General features: G+C 43.2%; 1 protein-coding gene and 1 long non-coding RNA gene across 3 annotated transcripts in view; one reads left to right on the forward strand and one right to left on the reverse strand.

Annotated features, from left to right (window-relative positions):
• LOC310745634 overlaps positions 1-17,308 on the forward strand; it is a 36,863-nt gene that overhangs the window by 17,767 nt on the left and 1,788 nt on the right. The window lies entirely within an intron of this gene.
• Positions 108-17,308, reverse strand: part of LOC310745347 (collagen alpha-4(VI) chain-like) — a 99,446-nt gene continuing 82,245 nt past the window's right edge. For both annotated transcript variants that reach the window (XM_083577532.1, XM_083577531.1), the window contains 9 exons: positions 16,222-16,257; positions 14,941-14,977; positions 13,646-13,657; positions 12,343-12,836; positions 9,403-9,493; positions 5,722-6,393; positions 3,350-3,446; positions 2,339-2,496; positions 108-797 (listed from right to left, as the gene is read on the reverse strand). In XM_083577532.1, the coding sequence (XP_083433658.1) occupies positions 625-797; positions 2,339-2,496; positions 3,350-3,446; positions 5,722-6,393; positions 9,403-9,493; positions 12,343-12,836; positions 13,646-13,657; positions 14,941-14,977; positions 16,222-16,257 (1,770 nt within the window). In that variant the 3' untranslated portion in view covers positions 108-624. The remainder of the gene's footprint in view (positions 798-2,338; positions 2,497-3,349; positions 3,447-5,721; positions 6,394-9,402; positions 9,494-12,342; positions 12,837-13,645; positions 13,658-14,940; positions 14,978-16,221; positions 16,258-17,308) is intronic.

Consider the following 17,308-nt stretch of genomic DNA (forward strand, 5'->3'; position numbering starts at 1 on the left):
AACAGCAATGTGGGCTTCATATTCATAATACGTTGTTTTGGAGGAACTGCTTTTATTCAAATACAGTGTGTTTATTTCAGACAAAAAAAAAGCTGGACTAAGAAGAATCAGTTGCATGAAACATTTATTACCACAATTTTGTAATTTTACACCTTGTGAAAAATCAGAACAGTTCTATTAGCCGTGACATTGTGTCAGTGGCAACCCAGAGCTCACTTTCAAATGTCTGAGGTATCGTTTGTCTCCTGTACAAGGTGCACATCTTGGTAATGAAATGATATCAAGTTTTAGTCTTTTTTTAAAAAATGTCCTCAGTTACAAAAAGCACTTCCATAGTCAACGAAGACATTACTTTAACCCCTACAGAGCTGTGCTATTAATAGATTATAGCAGGAAAAAACAACAAAACATCCTAAGGAAACCAGAAGTTCTGGTGGACTAAATATGTCAAAATAAATCTGTTGTGTATTTAAGGTGCCACAAGACACGCTGCTCTTAACAGACGCAAGCACAAAACTTTCACTCTGCGCCACAAAATTTAAGACCTGTTTCATTTGATCTTGGGTTTATTCCACCTCTTTAGTGGATAACTAGACCCATTGTTCATGGCTGGCACTCTCCACATTAGGATGATTTGATGCATAAAGCTTCGCATTCTTCTTGAGTTTCAAATCTGTTGGCGTTTCCTCCACAGCCACCATACCAGAACTGGGTGCAAATGTGCAGTTTTTTCTCAAAATACCACTTCAGAACGTAATCGTCACACTCGCCGTTGTCCATATCCACTATGCAAGCGTCTGGGGAGAGAACAGAAGGGTTCGCGGTTACCAATGTGAAAATGATGCATGTTCCTTTTACAAATAGATCATAGAATCATAGAAATGTAAAGTTGGAAGAGACCCCAACCCCCCTGCAATGCAGGAATCTCTGTCAGTTTGCGTTTCTTGGTATAGAAAGTATTAACAATAAAAATAATAAATAATAATACAGTGGTACCTCGGTTTACATACGCTTCAGGTTACATACGCTTCAGGTTACAGACTCTGCTAACCCAGAAAAAGTGCTTCAGGTTAAGAACTTTGCTTCAGGATGAGAACAGAAATCGTGCTCCGGCAGCGTGGCGGCAGCAGGAGGCCCCATTAGCTAAAGTGGTGCTTCAGGTTAAGAACAGTTTCAGGTTAAGAACGGACCAACACAGTTGGAGCCTCCCTCCTCCCTGGCCGGCAGGGAGGGAGGGAGAGGAGCTGCTTCCTTTGAAACCCAGGAAATTTAAGGGACATCATCAATAAGGGACAGCAGCGGGACACGGCGCTGGGATAAGGGAGTTTCCCGCCAAATAAGGGACAGTTGACAGCTATGCTTCAATGGCCCCAAATCAGTATAGAAAGTATAAGGAAGTCAAATGAGCTGTCAGCTGCAGGCTTCATTTTTGCAGGGAATGATAAACTCTTCTTAAATGTGTTGCTTCATGGACGGCCATCCGTCATGGATGCTTTAGCTGAGATTCCTAAGGGTCCTCTAGTCCAGGAGTTTGGACTAGAGGACTCTTAGGGTCCTTTCCAACTCTACAATTCTATTATTCTAATTGTCTCCAAGTCAGAAATATCCAAAGACAATTCCACTAACACAGGGCTAAAACCTCTGCTCAGAGCAGGACATGGTTGTTCAGTGGCTCAGCTCCTGCCAGAAGGAGGCCAATTGATAATTAATCCTGGTCTTCCGAAAGGCCACTTTGATCTGCAGAAGATCCAGAAGCAGTGCTCCAATGTACTAAGAATTATAAACATCTCTTCGAGCTGGCAGAGAATTTGTGGATATTTAAGTTATAATTAGAAAAATCTTAATAATAAAGGAAACAGTTTATAAGAAGTAAATAAGGAGGCCAGATACAGGATAAACGAAGTCTTTTATTTCGTTGTTTGTATTGTTGTATGTTATGCTCACTGTATGTTATGTTCCCGTTTAGTGAGGGTTGGTTGTGGGTGGGGGGTTTATGTTACGTTGTAAATAAAATTCCCAAAAAAAAATATTTTTAAAAAAAGATTGTAAATTTATCGAACATGTAGAAAAACACAAGAAGAAAGCGCAGGTACTGTTTCTCTGCGGTAACGATGTGATAGACATCAGAATGACTGGATCCATCTATAGATTCCATTCTGGGGGGAAATGGCAGATGATCGTTCTGCTTGCTGCAAACCATCTCAAACTTTAGCACAGCAGATTGAGAAATATAACTATAGGGGGTCATGGATATCACAGTCATTCTTTCTGTCTATCTATCTATCAATACAAGCAAACATACGTACTGTTCTCTGAATTAGCTCAAAACGTCATTCACCTTGAACACTGATGTCTGTGAAATCATCATACTGTTTCTCTTCTTCTCTGTACTTAATGGGTTCTTGGGTGGCTGCCATAATTTCTTCTTGCATGTTTCCTCCGGGTGATGGGGACGGTCGCAAAGAATCTTTGTAAACTATTTCAGGGAAAACGATACTGAAAAGGGGAATGGAGGGCAGGGCGGAAGAGATAAGATTTCAGATATGTTTGGCAGAAGGGTCATACAAAAGATTCTATTATTCTAAGATATATGGATACCCTAGATCAGGGATGTCCAACAGGTCGATTGGGATCGACTGGTTGATCCCCAGGAGGTTGCAGTAGGTTGCTGTAGATTGCAGGCTCATTTTTCTTTGCTTTTGCCTAAGAGCACCTGGCCCTGGTCCCTCTCCCCTGCGCTGTTTTGGTGAGTGACTAATCCCCTTCCCCCTTAAAAGTGCCCCCCCCAGAACCCCAACAAAATGGGCATAAAACAGGGTATAAAAAAAGCTCAACCAAAAATGGGCATTTCCTCTCCTAACAACAACAACAACAACAAAATAAAATAATAATAATAATAATAATAATAATAATAATTATTATTATTATTATTATTATTATTATTATTATTTATTTATTTATACCCCAGCCACTCTGGGAGGCTTCCAACCAAATATTAAAATACAGTAATATATCAAACATTAAAAGCTTCCCTAAACAGGGCTGCCTTCAGATGTCTTCTAAAAGTTTGGTAGTTGTTGTTCTCTTTGACATCTAGTGGGAGGGCATTCCACAGGGCGGGCGCCACTACCGAGAAGACCTTCTGCCTTCTGCCTTTGACCTGAACCCCCCAAAAACGGGGGTAGATCACTGTCAGATTTAATTCTGAAAGTAGATTGCAGTCCCTCGGGAGTTGGCGCCCCCTGCCCTAGATCATTTCCAAATTTTGCTTCCTGCTCCTGCTAAAGCCAATGTAGGTTTTTGTCCCTAATTCTAGAGGAGAGGAACAAATATATATATATATTTGTACCTGTCAGTCCTCCTTATTAGCTGCTGGTAAGTGTCCCCTCGATCCAGGGTTTCACATTCTTCCTGCAGGCCTGGAGGAGGATAAGGATTCATTTCTCCTGAGGGAAAAGAAAAGGGAAAGGAAAGCAATGAAGTAAGCACAGAGTTCTCTGGGTAAATCGAAACTGAAAACATGGACTGCCATAGAACATGGTGTTAGGAATTTTCAGATTTATAATCTCTGGACATATTGGGCACCCTCCATAAATCTGTTGAGTTTTTGATGATGATGATGATGATGATGATGATGATGATGATTATGATGATGATGATAGGAGAGCCAGTGTGGTGTAATGGTTAAGAGCGGTAGACTCGTAATCTGGTGAACCAGGTTCGCTTCCCCGCTCCTCCACATGCAGCTGCTGGGTGACCTTGAGCTAGTCATACTTCTCTGAAGTCTCTCAGCCCCACTCACCTCACAGAGTGTTTGTTGTGGGGGAGGAAGGGAAAGGAGAATGTTAGCCGCTTTGAGACTCCTTCGGGTAGTGATAAAGCAGGATATCAAATCCAAACTCTTCTTCTTCTTCTAATAACACAATTTATTATTTATACTAAATCCTGCCTAACTGTGGTTGAGAGCCACAGCTCCTTTCTTGCTCCAAAGCAACAGCAGTGAAGCTTTAGGAATGATGCATCCAGGAAACATAGACGGATGCCATTGCCTAGGTAAAGGTAAAGGGACCCCTGACCATTAGGTCCAGTCGTGACCGACTCTAGGGTTGCGGCGCTCATCTCGCTTTATTGGCCAAGGGAGCCGGCGTACAGCTTCCAGGTCATGTGGCCAGCATGACTAAGCCGCTTCTGGCGAACCAGAGCAGTGCACAGAAACGCCGTTTACCTTTCCGCCAGAGCAGTACCTATTTATCTACTTGCACTTTGGCGTGCTTTCGAACTGCTAGGTTGGCAGGAGCAGGGACTGAGCAACGGGAGCTCACCTCGTTGCGGTGATTCGAACCGCCGACCTTCTGATCAGCAAGTCCTAGGCTCTGTGGTTTAACCCACAGCGCCACCCGCGTCCCTTATGCCATTGCCTAGGTCTCCTTTAATCTGCTGTGAATGTTTTGATTGTTTTTCTAACAGGGACAACACCCTGAAAAACACTCAAGTGCAAACTTTGCAGCCTCTTCTGAAGAAACTTGATGGACGTCCATGTCATGCCAAGCTTCTTCTGCACCAAAACAATTCAAATCCTGCCCCAAGAAAAGTTACACACTGGGATCAAATTTGTGTATCGCTTAAGAGTGCAACCCTAGACATACTTACTCACTTCTGAGTGAATCTCACCATGTTCAATGGGGCGTATTCCCCTGTAAGTGGGTTAACAGCTGCAATTTTCTACCCACTCGCCTGGACGCAATCCCCATTGAGGTCTACAAGTGAGTAGGCATTTAGAGTATGTGATGGCACTGTAAGGGTATAATCTATCCTATGAATCAGGGGTGGCCAACTCTCAAGAGACCACGATCTACTTTCAAAATTAAAAACTGGCAGTGATCTGCCCCCATTTTTGGGAGGTTCAGCTCAAAGTTGTTAAGAAATTATACAATTGAATATAAATATAGATGGGAAACGGCTATGTATAGTGAATACTTATCTACTTTAAAAAATTTTCACCTATGATCCTTTTCTTTTACTTCTTTATTTTTTCTTTGTTCTTTTTTTCTTTTTTCTGATATCGTTCATTTCACTCCTTTATTGTGAATAGCATTTTATAGAGGTATAAATAACTGTAAATATGAAAAGAGGCAAAGTATTCTCTAATTTTTTTCCTTGGTTATATGTATTTTCTTTTTCCTTTGTATTTTCTTTTGTTGTAAATATGTATGTTTTCTAATTTGTACTTAATAAAAATTATTAAATTTTTTTAAAAAAATTAAAAGTTGTTAAGCTTTTTTACAGAGGAGAAAAGGCCCATTTTGAGGAGTTTAAAAAAATGCTTTTAGAGGGGAGATTCCACTTTTTTTGGGGGGGATTAAAGGCAAGGGACAAAGGGGTCACTCACAAAAAGATGGATATGGATGAAAACAGCAGCACAGAGAAAGCTCCATCTTCCCTTCCAGAGATCATACAACAATGGAGGATGGGGTGAGGGGGTGTGGCAGGAGTCAGTTTTAGCGACACTAAGGAAAGGGAGCCAAAGATCGACCGTGATCTACCAAAACCTCACGGGGATCTACCAGTAGACCGCGATTGACCTGTTGGACACCCCTGCTATAAATGGACTGAGGCAAATTTATGTATGAAGCAACAGGCCACCTAGAATGGCAGATAAACAGCCCCTAGCACAGCATCACTCAGTAGCAAAGGAAGCACACCAAACTGCGTAGCACTTACGTTTTAAAAGATTTAAGAAGGCTCGACTAAATTGCAGAGCATATGGCAATTCAAGTTTACCAGTCCTGCCCAGTGCCAACAGGTGCTGCTCTACTGGAGCGCTAGAGAGTTCTGTCATCTCCATATCGTCAACTCTACTTCCAAGAGCTAAGGTGACCATGGTGAATCCTTGGCACTTGGCTTCTAGTGACATTTTCCTCAGTTTCTCCCTGTCCCAGGAACTTGTCTGACTCCCGAGTATTGTAAAGATGACCCTGTGTTTTCTCGGGTTGGGGGCTTCCAAAAATACGTTGCTGATGGTCCAATCTAGAGCATGTCCTACTGCTGATGGACCTTCCAGCTGGCGAACGGATTCTTCGATGTGCATTTTCATCAGGTTCTTGTTGTCATAGGAGACCAAGTCAAACTCTCCCTTCACTGGACTTGAGAATCCGTCGACCGTGAAATTTTGTGGAGCCTGCTGCACTAATGCCACCCTCGCCCCTCCATCCGACTCCATGGGTAGAGAAGCAACAACGAAAGAATCCAACATGTTGCTCACAAAGGTCTTCATGGTCTCAAAGTCCTCACTCCCCACGTTCCGAGAGCTGTCGAGGATGTATGTGATGTCCATGTTGATTAGGATGGGAGAGGAATCCATCACCCGGCATTCTGGAGCAGGGTTACACTTATCTGTGAAAGAAACATTAGGCAGCAAGGAATTGCATGGAGCGTCTGATAAGATGTGTTTAGACACTGCTCAAATTTTGCTTTGCTTCTCTCTTAAAGCTATTTCTAAACAATTATTTCTGAAATGCTCACTATTTGAGACAGAGGACAGAAAAAAAACAGCCCTAAACATATTTATACTCTCTCTCTCTCTCTCTCTCTCTCTCTCTCTATATATATATACTGTATTTTTCTGTGTATGACTATATTTTTGCCTAATTTTTGAAGTTTAAAATAAGAGGTTGTCTTATACATGGATAGTGCATAGTGCATTTTCTTAATTTTGGGTTTAAAAGGGGGGGTTCATCTTATACATGGGGGGGGGTCTTATACATGGAAAAATACGGTATAGAGAGACTATATTTTATTGTCTATATATTCCAAGTTATATATAATCCTAGCTAATGGAGAGCATGCTCCTTACTTGAAATATATTTTATTTACACCACAGTTTATTTAGGCCTCACTCAGAGATGAGGCAATGCACTTTTTGTTGCCTAATTATTTGGTTCTAATTATTCCATTGTTTACGGCTGTTTGCATGGTGAGAATACAAATAGACATCATCAAGATTTAAAACACTAATAATACAAGAATGGTAAAATCACAGGCCAGAATAACAATGGAAAATTAGACCAAAAAACAGATGTCTTCAAATGCTTGCCCAAAAAAATGCACTTTCTCCATAGGTTTAAAAACTACAGCTGCAATGTTTAGCCAATTAACCTGTTAGATTAAACAAGTGGCAAAGCATGTATTCTAACCCCAAAGGGATCCTGACCTGAAATAATCAGCAACGTTTTACAATTACAGTGGTGCCCCGCAAGACGAACGCCTCGCAAGATGAAAAACCCGCTAGACGAAAGGGTTTTCCATTTTTCGATGCGCTTCGCAAGACGAATTTCCCTATGGGCTTCCTTCGCAAGACGAAAGCCCATAGGGCAATCTCCAGGACAGCGGGCAAGCGCAGCGCGTCTTCCCCACTGTCCTGGGACCTCCTCCGAAGGCTGGCGGTGGGGCGTAGAGACCTCCTCCCGCCGCCAGCCTTCGGAAGGCTCCTCCGAAGGCTGGCGGTGGGGCGGAGAGACCTCCTCCCACCGCCAGCCTTCGGAAGGCTCCTCCGAAGGCTGGCGGTGGGGCGGAGAGACCTTCTCCCCCCGCCAGCCTTCGGATGGCTGTCCTGAAGACTTGCGGTGGGAGGAGGGTTTTCCTTCCCACCGCCAACATTCAGAATGCTGTTCTGAATGTTGGCGGTGGGGAGGAAAAACCCTCCTCCCACTGCAAGCCCCGGGAACAGAGGAGAAGCGCTGCGCGCCTTCCCCTCTGTTCCCGTACCTGTCCTGAAGGCTTGCGGTGGGGAGAACAGTGGCGTAGCGTGGGTTGTCAGCACCCGGGGCAAGGCAAGTAATTTGCGCCCCCCTAACCCGTGGATTTGCGCCCCCTAACCCGTGGATTTGCGCCCCCTAACCCATGGATTTGCCCTAACCCCAGATGTTGCGCCCGGTGCGGCCCGCCCCCCCTGCACCCCCCACGCTATGCCACTGGGGGAGAAAAGCCCTTCTCCGCACCGCCAGCCTGGCAAGCGGTCTCCATAGGAACGCATTAATTGATTTTCAATGCATTCCTATGGGAAACCGTGCTTCGCAAGACGAAAAACTCGCAAGAAGAAAAAACTTGCGGAACGAATTAATTTCGTCTTGCGAGGCACCACTGTATAATTAATAGGCATACTTCTAAAAACAACAGGTAAAGAGTATGCTATTTGAGAGACGATGGAAAAGGTGTCTTTTAAGATTATACCTGTGGTGACATATGCATTAATCATCCAGAAGCAAAATATGCTTCCTCTTGCAACAGTAATGGCAAAGTTACACCCTTTCCTCCTTTATGTACAAATTAAATGATAAGTGTAGATCATTTATGGTAACAGCCTTAGGGCTTGCCCAGGTGGCTGTAATTTTGGCCTGTGAGTACGCTGAAATACTAAACTATATAATAATAATAATTTATTATTTATACCCTGCCCATCTGTCTGAGTTTCCCCAGCCACTCTGGGCGGCTTCCAATCAAGTGTTAAAAACAATACAGCATTAAATATTAAAAACTTCCCTAAACAGGGCTGCCTTCAGATGTCTTTGAAAGATAAGATAGCTGCTTATTTCCTTCACATCTGAAGGGAGGGCATTCCACAGGGCAGGCGCCACTACCGAGAAGGCCCTCTGTCTGGTTCCCTGTAACCTCACTTCTCGCAATGAGGGAACCGCCAGATGGCCCTCGGCGCTGGATCTCAGTGTCCTGGCTGAACGATGGGGGTGGAGACACTCTTCTGGCATACAGGACTGAGGCTGTTTAGGGCTTTAAAGGTCAGCACCAACACTTTGAATTGTGCTCGGAAACATACCGGGAGCCAATGCAGATCTCTCAGGACCGGTCACCGGTCTAGCTGCCGCTCCCAGTCACCAGTCTAGCTGCCGCATTCTGGATTAATTGCAGTTTCTGGGTCACCTTCAATATGGGGCATTTGATTTGTATAGACTGGACATATAGGGCCATGTCACTGGTATCCTGGCAACTTATAGGGAAAGGTATCTGCTTTTGGCAGGGGGCAGCTCTCACGCTCCCAGTTGGACTCTACTGTGATTACGTCATTACCTACACAGTCCTATTAATGCTTACTTAGAAGTCCCACTGAGTTCAATAGGGCTCTCTGTCCCTTGCAAATGGGTAGATGCTTTTAGCCTCAAGATCTTTGCTGCCATCTTGACCTGAGAATTGCCACAGCAGCTTTCCCACTGAGAATAATTAAGCAACATTTAGAAAACTTGGCGCTTGTTATCCGCGAACTCATCCAACTTCCAAACGAATAAGTTTGAGTTCTGAAATCAAGAAGACCTGTCAGAACGGGTGGGCGGGGGGGGGGAGAGATTATTCTACATACACTAATTTAAGAACGAACAAAATGAATGGCCTTACCGAAACAGAGAGCACAACGTGAGACTGTGTTCAAGTTCTCATCCTCCTTCGTTTCCCAAACAAATAACTGAAATCGCTGAGTATCATCTGCCTAAATAAATGCAATTTAAAAAAAAATAATTAAAAATACATTTAAATAAAAGGAAATGCATGAAAAATGTAGGGTAGAATCCATTGGCTCCCTTCCATTCACAGACAGGTTTTTCTTCCAGTAGATGCTTCCACAAATGGAAAGAGGAAGCTGATTTTCACCCATGCTTCCTCTTCCCATCTCCACCCATTGATAATCCGCTCCAGAAGGTTGAGGGACCCTTCAGAACAGTATGGAAGGTAGGATGAGAGACTGGGAAGGTTTGAGGTCAACCAAAATCAACAACCTCCCTCTCATCAATTAGCAGATGATCAGATGTCTCTGTTCATCACCAGGTATGGCCCGTGGTTTTCATAAACAGGGCTTTCTCGGTGTTGGCACCCCGATTGTGGAACTCCCTAGGTAAGTTCATTTGTCCTCCACACTGATAATTTTCAGGTTCCAAGACGTATTTACCGTATTCACCCAGTCTTGGGGACATAAAATATGTCCTGGGAGCCAGAGGCTGATATGGTGAACTGGCTGTGTTAAGTTAGGTTCTTATTGTAGATACGGAGTTTTTAGACACTTTAATTTGAAATTTCGTGATTTTTGTATTGTAATCCTGCTGGGATCTTAGGAGAGAAAGGACAACATAGAAATAACTACTACTACTACTACTACTACTACTACTACACTGCTGTTGGAGGATAGGAAAACCATATTTATGCAGAGAATAACTGGAAGGTAAATTAAGGACTCATCATGTGTTGCTCACACTGATAAAATGGAAGAAAGAGATCTCAACGTATTTAACTTGTCTTTCCATATCGTACTCCAACAATCGTACTCCCTTCAGAATTGGCTGGACATCTTTTAGGAGGTTTTGCTGTATCAAATCTGAATTATTATTTCCTCGCTGTTCTTTCTCGAGTTTACAGCTTGCAAAACTGAGAAGAAGATTAAAAAGTTGGCAACCAATCAGAGGAAAATCTGAGACTCTGTAGAAGTCATTAAATTGTTGGAATGGAAGTCAAGCATATGATTTCACTCTCATGAATGCATGCTATGGCAATTAAAAGAAATAGACAATCCTGGAATAAATTATTGCTATTTTCTGCCAGCCCTAACTTCCACAGGCGTTATGACTGAGGCTCTTTTTACAAACAGTGCTATGTAGACTGAGGTAGAAGAAAGCCAAATCAGATACTGGAAGAACAGAATTCTAGGAGTGAAGGTGCAGAGTGAGTTAATGGAAGTATGAATGCAATGTTTCCATAGAGATTAATTATGCTTTCATCATTATATGACTATGTTGAATCCATTCATACTGCCCAGATTTTGCTTCAGTGTGCTGTATTTTTCTGGTGCAAACACAAATACTCAGTTGGCAATGAATTAAGCTTTAAGTCCTGCAAATTACCATTCACTCCAAAATCTGTAGATGAACTTCCACGTCACAAACCAAGATTACAAGCACTTAGAAACATAGAACTGTAGAGTTGGAAGAGACCTCTGAGAGTCATCTAGTCCAACCCCCTGCCCACAGCCATCCCTGGGTGGGTTTGAATCACCAACTCTCTGGTCAACAGCCAGACGCACCAACCCATTGCGCCACCTCTGAGGTCCACTTGTCTGAACACGTTGCTGCTGTCTGGCTATTCTGGTGATGTCTAAAGCAACGTTTTTCTTAAGAGATACAAAAGAGCTTCTTGATCCACCCTCGAAAGCTGTTCTACGTTTCCCCAGAACAATTCTGTAGGACACTTCAAAATCTTGCTATATGTTTCTTAGGGAGCAAGCAACACAGAAGCTAAAGCTGAAACTGAAATTCAAAATTTAACCGATGTCCAATTTCACAATTTGGATTTGTCACTGAAATCAGACCCCCAAATGTTGACATTCTGATTCAGAATTAAAATTTGAATTCCTCCAGTCTGATTACCATCTGCTAGACAATAAGATGTTTGGTTAAAAAAAAAAGTGCAAAATTTACTAAATGCTGTTGCAAATCAGCTGTCAGGTTCTCCTGCAACTGATGTGTCTGAATCTTGGTCTTTACAAACAGCAGATGTGATCGGGTATCTGCTTCTGGGATGCTTGTAGAGTGTGCATTTAGATGCTCCCATTTAAATGCTTCTTGGGTGCTTTAAAACAAAAACATATAACCCATACCTGCAAGTAGAAAGCTAGATATTAAGCAGATGCATTCTAGTCTGGCCTTTCCCCTGACATGCTAGCTCTCAGTACAGGAATGTTTTATAGTTCACAAGAACCAAGCAAGAGAAGGACTGAACAGGAGCTTATTTAAGTAGCAAGACCCATTCATTCAGTATGCATTTGCTGACTGATCATTAATGCCAACAAAGGTCCGTATAGTAAAAGCTATGGTTTTCCCAGTAGTGATGTATGAAAGTGAGAGCTGGACCATACAGAAGGCTGATCGCCAAAGAATTGATGCTTTTGAATTATGGTGCTGGAGGAGACTCTTGAGAGTCCCATGGACTGCAAGAAGATCAAACCTATTCATTCTGAAGGAAATCAGCCCTGAGTGCTCACTGGAAGGACAGATCCTGAAGCTGAGGCTCCAATACTTTGGCCACCTCATGAGAAGAAAAGACTCCCTGGAAAAGACCCTGATGTTGGGAAAGTTGGAGGGCACAAGGAGAAGGGGACGACAGAGGACGAGATGGTTGGATAGTGTTCTCAAAGCTACGAGCATGAGTTTGACCAAACTGCGGGAGGCAGTGGAAGACAGGAGTGCCTGGCGTGCTCTGGTCCATGGGGTCACGAAGAGTCGGACACGACTAAATGACTAAACAACAACAACAACATAATGCCAAAAGAGTTTCCGATTGCAGCCTGCTTACCGAAAAGGCTTGTCTCACATTAGGCACTTCCCTGAGGGCAATGACCACAGGTGTGATATCTAGGGCACTGAATTCCAATACGGCTGTATTGATGGAGGTGGCATCCTGCGAAGGTCCAGCGGTGAGAAATACCGCAACGTTCCTCATGAGGGCGCCTTGACGATGGCGCTTAAAGGCATTCCTGGCCACGAACCTCATGGCCCTTCCGATATTCCGCCTGCCGGAGGACTTCTCCAGTGGAATTCTCTGAACTGCCTCCATCAGAAGCTCCGGCCTCTGGAAGTCAGAGAACCGGATGAGGTACTTCGTATTGGTGTTATAGGACAGAACCGACACCCGTGCGCCAGTCGGGCAGTTGCTCCTGCTAATCTCGATACCCTTCAGCAAAGACGTCATGATGTCTTTCATCCTGTCAAAGGATTCCGGGGTAACATCTCCAGACATATCAAGAGCAAACGCTACTTCAGTTGGGTATACTGGACACTTGTTCATACCTTGCCATTGTGGAGGAAAAGAAAAAAGTCAGAAGATTTTCAGAAAAAAAGATACCTTTTCCTATACGTTGAAACAGAATCTGTTTGCATAATAATAATACAGTGGTACCTCGGGTTAAGTACTTAATTCGTTCCAGAGGTCCATTCTTAACCTGAAACTGTTCTTAACCTGAAGCACCACCATTAGCTAATGGGGCCTCCTGCTGCCGCCGCGCCACCGGAGCACAATTTCTGTTCTCATCCTGAAGCAAAGTTCTTAACCTGAAGCACTATTTCTGGGTTAGCGGAGTCTGTAACCTGAAGCGTATGTAACCTGAAGCATATGTAACCTGAGGTACCACTGTAATAATAATAATAATAATAATAATAATAATAATAATAATAATAATAATTTATTTATACCCTGCCCATCTGGCTGAGTTTCCCCAGCCACTTTGGGCGGCTTCCAATCGAGTGTTAAAAACAATACAGCATTAAATATTGAAAACTTCCCTAAACAGGGCTGCCTACAGATGTCTTTAAAGATAAGATAGCTGCTTATTTCCTTCACATCTGAAGGGAGGGCGTTCCACAGGGCGGGTGCCACTACCGAGAAGGCCCTCTGCCTGGTTCCCTGTAACCTCACTTCTCGCAATGAGGGAACTGCCAGAAGGCCCTCGGTGCTGGATCTCAGTGTCCGGGCTGAACGATGGGGGTGGAGACACTCCTTCAGGTATACAGGACCGAGGCCGTTTAGGGCTTTAAAGGTCAGCACCAACACTTTGAATTGTGCTCGGAAACGTACTGGGAGCCAATGCAGATCTACTTACCTATACAGCAAGCTGGATGGGATAAAAGAAAGGTGGTTTAATGTCACTTAGTGTCTCTTGGTTTTGTTCATTTACATACAGCATATCCCATAGCAACCCTCAAAAACACACGGACAGAATTTGTGTTGAGTGTTTCGCTTGTTGCGACATTCAATGAAAAATTCGCTTTCGGCTTTGGATAAAGCAAAGTAGCAGAAAGAATGTAGTCACAGCATGTCTTATTTAAGCTGGGAATTGTGAGTTCAGATTTTAGCCCAGCCATGAAATTGTTGGATTGGTTTGCACATAACACTAAGCCATGTTTTCTTTACGAGTTCACCACAAGTTGTCCCTTAGATGATCAGTTAAATCCTGGCTTGTTTCTCTAAACTATGTTTGGTTTCCCAGCAGCTCTTACCTCATGCCTTTGTAGGTTGGTAAGCAAGCAAGCCATGGTTAAGGAAAGGTGCTGGGTTCACACATATTGCCAAACCATAGTTAACACAAGCAACTATGGCTTCTGATTATGGCTTGTTGGCAGTAAACAAACCACAGTTAAGCCACTGGAGAGGGTTTGGACAATCAGCCAAAAGGCTTGTCTCACATATCATGGCTGATTGCTGTGTGAATGAGGCTGATGAGTAGTTATGGAACTTGGTAATTTTAGGCTTATTTATAAGATAATACCTCACTATAGCCATTGTGAGGATGAAAGACCATCTGCAAACTGAAGATTTCAGGAGAGCATGACCGGTTTGAGACAGGTCCTAACTGGAATGCTACTAGTAAATAAAGTCAATTTAGATGCAAAAATTATAATGCGTGTATTTGTAAAGGTTTCATAATTTATTGTTTCCCATTTTCGTACATTGGGACAGTTTCTACGCAAAAATGGCAGGTGTATGTTCAAAAGATTGATAAAATTGGAATGAGAGAGAGAATACTTTTATCCTTTGGGGTGATATTGTAAAAGACAGATTAACACAGTCCAATAATCCTGTCTTCTTTTGGACACCACAGCTTTTTAAAGTAAAGTAAGCTCCTTTGACAGGAAAGGGGTTTACTTTTAAAGAAATCCCCCAAAGGATGGAGAATCAAATCTATTTAACAACAATTTATTATTTGTACCCCGCCCATCTGGCTGGGTTTCCCCAGCCACTCTGGGCGGCTTCCAACAAAGATTAAAAATACATTAAAATGTCATGCATTAAAAACTTCCCTAAACATTTAGTGCACACAACCTGCGTCAAATTACAACTATCAGATTGGCAAGGCCCTCTGCTAGTCTTTAGTACTAAGAGAAGGTCATTACTTACGGCAGTTTCCTCTGGTGAAGTTTACAAGTTCACAAGGCTGTAGATAAGGGGGGGAAACCAATGTGGTCAACGATGCAATGCTAGGCATGCCTAAATCACAGTGAGTTCAATGGAACTTCGTCCCAGGTGAGTATGCATAAGGCTGCAGCCCATTCTAAAATACAGCTCTCATTTTTAACAGCTACGACAAATTTTATTTGCTGTCAATGAAATGTCAGTTGCCAGGTGGGCATCGGAAGACTGCGTACAACAATCCTAAAACAGCATGTAGTAAATAAATAAAAGGCAATTAAATTAACCTGATACAATAAATAACCACTAAGCTGTCAAAAAATGAAACTCTACAGTGGCAGACATTAGTTGGAACTGTACCAGGTTCCATGTTTCAGCCCAGATTTCCCACTTCTCACGCGGAGGCTGGCTCCCAGCCCTGCACGATCAGGGGAATCCTCTGCCATGTCATTCCCCTGGCCAGCCAATCGGCTGGCTCAGGGGTGTGGCTTGCCGCATTTAAGGCAACCGCAGCAGAGGATCTTCCTCTTTGGCCGCCGCTCAGCTAGGTAAATTTCCCACCCACCCACCCTTCAAGGTTTCTCCTTTGACCATGCTATGGACTTCGGTTGGTCGCCATTAAGGGGCCTGGTAGGAATTTTCCACTTGGCAAATTTGCACTAGCCGTTTGATTTTTTTTCGCCTACCTGGTAGCAAATCGTCACAACTTCCTCGGTTTGGCGGTTAGGCATTGGTCGGGGTATTGTTATGTAGATGAATGGGGGGGAGGAGCGCCATCACCTCCCCCAGTTTCTGAAGGGTAGTCCGGTAAAGGATTCCGGGGGGCGTGGCCCCGTCCGAAGCCTATGGAGGCCAGGGCCCAAGGCACGCCCCCGAGCGGTGACCCTGGGGGAGTGCCTAGTTGATGTGCATCACCAGGGCTCCCCCTGCTGGTGTTAACCCTTCCCAGCCTTCAGGCAGACAGACTGAAGCCGGATAGTCGATTAGGACCAATGCCTAAGCCAACACCAGTCATCACCTGTAACCAATAAAGTTGTGGCCAATTTTAGCCCATTAACCTAAATATCCGTCTCTTGTGTGTTTATTTCTACTGGTGGGAGGCGGGAACTCGCCACCCAATGCCTGCTTCACTGATTATTTGTTGCCCTTTCCTTTAGCAAGGAAGAATTTTGAAGCTCGGCAGTTAAGAGCACAATTCTATGTATATTTTCATTTACTAGTTGATAAGTTTCTGGTGTATCAGGAGTGAGAAAGTAACTTATCGCATACCGTCATTGCTCGTTCGCCTTTTTGTCCTTTACGACCCTGAAAAAAGTAGGTATACATTTAGGAAATCAAATTACCCTCTTCCCCCATTTCTGTATACACTTGTACATAAATACATACACACATGCTGATGAACACCCCCCGATATGATGTGTGTGTGGGGGGGGAGTTTCATATATTTTCCCGGTTTGCATCAGTTGGTGGAGCATGAGACTCTTAAAGTCATAGTCATGGGTTCGAATCCCACGTTGGGTAAAAAGTTTCCTGCACTGCACAGACTAGATGATCCTCATTGTCCCTTCCAACTCTACAATTCTACAATTTTTTATCATGCTAAGCCAAACCACAAACAAACAAACATGTGGGTTTTCAAGCTGAAGATGGCAGCTGTTTTTCTCTGCTTAGTCTTACGCCCAAAGTAGGGATTGGTGAATATGTCGATTTCCGTTTCTCATTTTCCCAATCTTAAATTGTGTTCTCCACATTTTCAAATCAGTTTACAATTACTTTTTTTTTTAAGTCTTCATGAAGATTCATCAGTATTTTTGTGTGATTTCTCCTAATATATGTATTTTGCTTAATATACACATATTTGTATGCAATTTCCCTTTAGTATAATGCACTTCTGTATGTTATTTTCATTAATATGTACCTTTATGAGCACAACTTGAAGTGGTTAAAATGTCTGGGGAAACCTGAGTATATGGAAGCCCATATTGGAAGAGTTGGGTTTTTTGAAGAATTCCCCCCCCCAAAAAAAACCCAGCTTTAAAAAAAGCTATTAAAAAAACAACAACCAACTTTGCCTGCCCTTCCCCCGAAAAAAAGCTCAACAAAATATTCAACCACTTTTGTGTCTGGATTTTCACTTCTTGATATATGGCAAGCCTAGTTTTTGAACGCATTACTTGGATGAAGAAAGCAGGAAGACATGTAAATTTCAATGGATGACTGTGTTTGATCTCACCTATTGCTTTTGAAAAGTGAAGGCAGATTTGCCTTTAAGATGGAAATCAAATCAATTTTCTCCCTCATCCCTCATCCCAATTTTCTCCCCAATTCTTGGCTTATCTGGCTCCAGATGAACCTT

This window comes from Podarcis filfolensis, assembly GCF_964270895.1.
Source record: "Podarcis filfolensis genome assembly, chromosome: 12".
Classification (NCBI taxonomy): domain Eukaryota; kingdom Metazoa; phylum Chordata; class Lepidosauria; order Squamata; family Lacertidae; genus Podarcis; species Podarcis filfolensis.